The sequence below is a fragment of the Nomascus leucogenys genome, chromosome 14 (assembly GCF_006542625.1).
Source record: "Nomascus leucogenys isolate Asia chromosome 14, Asia_NLE_v1, whole genome shotgun sequence".
NCBI lineage: Eukaryota > Metazoa > Chordata > Mammalia > Primates > Hylobatidae > Nomascus > Nomascus leucogenys.
Window position 1 is genome coordinate 40884600 of NC_044394.1, and position 4673 is coordinate 40889272.

The window sequence follows — 4673 nt, forward strand, 5'->3', positions numbered from 1 at the left end:
GCCTGAGGCAGCTTTGTTGGCTGCACACAAGTCATGGTCCCTGGGGGCTACAGCCAAGATGGAGGAGGTTTGGGCAATTCTGCTGGACATACAGGGCCATTCTCCAGGCCACACAGGGTAGGGCCAGGCTGCATGGGAGAGTTGGTGCCGGCAGTGCACACACTTTTGCAAAGAAAAGGCTTTCTGGCGTGAGGTAAATTCTGGAGACACCAGGAAAGACAAGGCTGCACCAGCTTCTTGACTGCAGGACTTCTAGCCTTCGAGGTGTCATATGTGGGTCCCTGGGTGCAGTGTGGGCACTGCCACATGAGCCACACACTGCCAGTCCCATGTCCCCCTTCAGCAAACAAAATGAGGGACCAGTGGCAGCTGATGGCTGGTGAAGGTGTCCTGGGTGCCAGCCCTGCAGAGGAGCCAGGGTGCCCCAAGATGGTTGTGTTCCTGGCACGGCCTTGTTCAGCTTTGTAACGCTGGACAAATCACTTGGCTTCTCACAGCCTCAATCTCCTCATCCTTAAAGTGCAGATTCATGCTGTCAGCAGATATTTGCTAGTGTCTGCCATGGACTCGGCTGGCAGACACGGGCTCTGAGGGCACAGCAGGGACCAGAACACCCGCATGCAGTCCCTGACCTGGGAGCTCAGAAAGCCGCACCCTGACGGCTCAGCCTCTGCCGCTCCTTCTGTCTCCCCAGGTGTACCCGCTACCTCGGCCCCTGTTAACCCCTTCCAAGTGAACCAGCCCCAGCCACTGACGCTGAACCAGCTTCGGGGGAGCCCAGTCCTGGGGACCAGCACATCCTTTGGGCCTGGCCCAGGAGTGGAGTCCATGGCTGTGGCCTCGATGACCTCCACGGCCCCACAGCCAGCTCTGGGGGCCAGTGGTTCCTCTCTGACACCACTGGGCCCTGCAACGATGAACATGGTGGGCAGTGTGGGTATCCCCCCATCGGCAGCCCAGGCCACCGGCACAACCAACCCTTTCCTTCTCTAGTGCCTGGGCCTGGGACCCGCCCAGAGCACCTGTGCTGGAGGATGCAGAGCAGGGACTCTCGTCTGTGGGACGGGATCCAAGAGTTTGGGGATTAGGGGTATTAGGGCTTTTCAGCTCCAGCTTCCTGACAAAAGGGCTGTCTTTACAGCCCCAACCCTCAGACCCTCGCCTTCCAAGGCAGGCCCCTCGGCCTGGCCTGCTCTCACCACCTCCTCCAAAGCACTCAGGTCCTGGCAGGGCTCCTCTGAGGCCTTGGACGAGAAGGTGGATTCATCAGTGTTGCCCTTGCCCCCAGCCTCAGCCTGAGGGTCTCCAGGATGTTGCTTGGCCCAGGACTTGGGGTGGTGGCCTTGTCTTTGTCCTCCCCACCCCCCAGCCCTAGGGACACCCCAGGCAGTCCTGGGTGTGGACACGATTAAGCACCGGCTCCATAAGACACCTTTTGGAGAAGTGGTTGTGCATATTTTATTTTTCTTTGACTCGTGTGAGTTCAAAAAAAACACCACCACCGTGGACAACTCTTGAATTAAATCCACTAGAGCGAGCTTTAAAACTAATCTGAGCATAACCCCCAACGTGGCTCTATGCTTGTGTACCTTTGCACATATTTTGTTTAGTACAGTTTTGGTTTTTTTTTTTTTATCAAGACGGAGTCTCGCTCTGTCGCCCAGGCTGGAGTGCAGTGGCGCAATCTCGGCTCACTGCAAGCTCCACCTCCCAGGTTCACGCCATTCTCCTGCCTCAGCCTCCCAAGTAGCTGGGACTACAGGCACCCGCTACCATGCCTGGGTAATTTTTTGTGTTTTTAGTAGAGACGGGGTTTCACCGTATTAGCCAGGATGGTCTTGATCTCCTGACCTCGTGATCCACCCGCCTCAGCCTCCCAAAGTGCTGGGATTACAGGCGTGAGCCACAGCGCCCAGCCTAGTACAGTTTCATATTTGAGTTTGCAGAATTATCTAATAGTCTTTTTTTGGCTAATATTTTTATAACGTGGTTCTTATTTAACTGTCTAGTTTTGATAGAATTTACCAGGTCTGGCTGAATGAAGATATTGGCACGTGTCATTTTAGTGGTTTAAATCCTCTTATTTATGGTTTTAACTCTAAGAAAATTTTAAAAGGAAGAGATATTTGGATGACAAAAAAAAATGCCTTATTGAAAAACTAAAGCAAATTCTTTATAGGAAGAAAATATGGGAATTTGATTACACATAGATGATGATGTTTATTTAAAAAAAAAAAACTACAACAGCAACAAAAAATCCTAGCCTCCAGTTGCCTTTTCCTTTCTTTAGCTCCTGTTTTTGATGAATTACTAAACCGACTGACTTTCAGCCTTTTTGGCTAGATCCTGAGAGAGAGGCTATTTTTCTTACGAATATACCAACATCCTGAAAGTTAAAAAAAATCTAATGTATGAATGTGACTCACCAATTTTTATCAACTAATTCCTTTTTTTTATTAAAGGCATGCAGGGATTAACAAGGACTTCTGTTTACAATGGAAATCTGAAATGGAAGAAACATCTTTAACCTTGTGTGTCTGTGATCTCCTCTGTCTTAATCCATGCTCAGGCTAAAGATGGGGATAATGTGGAAATGGCAGTTGTCCTGAGGGCGTGGGGCAGGGGGTGCTTCTGTGCCCATGGGTCCCTGGGCAACAGTCCCTAGGCTAAGATGGGGGTGGGCGGCTAAGGGATGAGGGCTGGCCCAGATCCACCTACCTGCTAACTCCAGACATTATTTTTTAAGTTGGAGATCTAAAAATAATTCTCTTGTATTTTGGAGATGAAGAAAAAAGTCATCCACCTGGGACAGATTTTTAACAAACATGCACTAATATTACCTCCCTCTTCCAAACTCCTGCTGTCCTCACCTCACCCACCACTGTAAAAGTATTACATCGTGCATTAAAGACCAGAAAAGACTTGCTTTTACCCAGGGAAGGGACATTCCCCCAATCCTGTGTCTGGGCAGCTTGCCTGGTGGATGTTTCTGGCCCTTTTTCCACCATGGGAACTTCTCACCTCTAGCTCTAAGGGCAGCCGACCACCTGCCAGTCCCTCTTTGGTTCCAGAAGATTACCCTTCGCACTGGTACAGGAGAGATCTTAAATGGTCTCTTGGCTGCTGGGACATGCAGGCTCTGAGTGGGGACTGCACCCACTCATGCTGTTCCTGAGGCCACCCTCTCCAGTCCCAGGAGCCGTGTCTAGAGTTCCTGACCAGCCACCCTCTGCCAGAACTGCAGGCCTGCGGCTGGGCCTTAGGCTCCCGCTGCCATTCGGGTAAGCCGGTGGCTGGTCTCGTCTGCCAGGGGAAGGGTGGGGAGGTGCAGTGGGATGGGAGGCAGGATACTTGCCCAGCAAGGTGCTTTCCTTCAGACGGTGCAGGGTCTGGGCCAGCCTTACAGGTCAGTAGACCAGTCTCGATTACTTGGGGTCAGTGATTCTTTTGTAACAAGAGTCCTTCACGATGCGACTTTGAGGCCCCAACATGACAGCCACTGGGCCACCAGGACCCAAGAAGACAGCTCCCTACCCCATCTTCTGGCACAGGCCATCCCGAGTGCATGTCCCTGTTGCCCACTGCACTGATCATGAAGCCACCGGCCACTGCCACGCGTGTTGCACCTGTGCCATCGTGCTCCCTCCTGATGGGCACCGTGGTAGAGGAAGTCACCCAGCTGTTTCTCAGTCCCAAAGGCCGGTGGCTGGTTTTGAACTTGTGTTGACTGTTGATACTTACTTACTGTATAAATATAATTTATCATTTGTACCATGATGTAGTTTCTGGCTGTGTCCTTCTCCCACCCCGTCTTCATCAGTCCTGTGCCACTGGAGAGGGGTGGGAGATGAGGGAGCCGATTCTTGTGGAGCTTGGTCTGCAGTTATTGAGGCCACCAGCCTGGTCCTAGTGCCCGTGTGAGCTGGGCATTTGGTTGCCCCTGAACCGCAGGGAAAGGGGGTGGGAGGCCTGCCCTTTGCGAGGTGCTGAGACTGGTGGCCTGCACAGGTGTGCTGGGGGAAGTGCTAGCCACTGCCCTTTACCCTTCCTGCATCCACCCTCTTAATGCAGCCTTGTCACTGGTGGAGGCTGCTTTGGATGAGGTGGAAGTGACAGTGTGCCGGGTCCCCAGAATCTTCCTGTGCTCTGCCTCTTGTGTCCATGCTGCAGAAGAGCTGCTCTGGGAAGCCACTGCCTGTCAGCTGGGGCAACAGAGGGAGGGAGTGTGTGGAGCTGCCCAGCCAACTGCGTGTTCCTGAGAGGAAGGGACTGTTGGAGCCACTGGTTCTTAGGTGGCTTGCTGTGCAACAGCTGACCGACACAGAGGGCCTGTGCCTCAGAGCCACCAACCAGAGGAGGGCAGCGGCGGGAGGACACGTGCACCTCCAGGCAGCAGAGGTGGAAGAGGTGCTCCGGTCATGGGAGGAGGCGAGGCCGAGGCAGAGGCGGCTGGGAGACACTGATGGGGAGGGTTGGAAAGGCCCTGAGACAAGTCTGGAGGGAGGCCTGGGACTGCCCTGCAGCCCTCTGCTCTCTGTGCGAGTGCCTGGCTCCCAGTGTCCACCCAAGGATAAGCAGACAAGCTTGACTCAGAGCTAGGAGGCTAGGGACTGGTGGCAGGGGGTGCCCGTTCAGTGCAGGGGACAGGAGAGAAAGAAGGGTGTGTGGGATGC

General features: G+C 53.5%; 1 protein-coding gene across 7 annotated transcripts in view; it reads left to right on the forward strand.

Annotated features, from left to right (window-relative positions):
• The window catches only part of EPN2 (epsin 2), a 98067-nt gene extending 96402 nt beyond the window's left edge, over positions 1 to 1665 (forward strand). For all 7 annotated transcript variants that reach the window (XM_012501168.2, XM_030828505.1, XM_030828506.1 and 4 more), the window contains one exon: positions 695 to 1665. In XM_012501168.2, the coding sequence (XP_012356622.2) occupies positions 695 to 993 (299 nt within the window). In that variant the 3' untranslated portion in view covers positions 994 to 1665. The remainder of the gene's footprint in view (positions 1 to 694) is intronic.
• The last annotated feature ends 3008 nt before the right edge of the window (positions 1666 to 4673 follow it).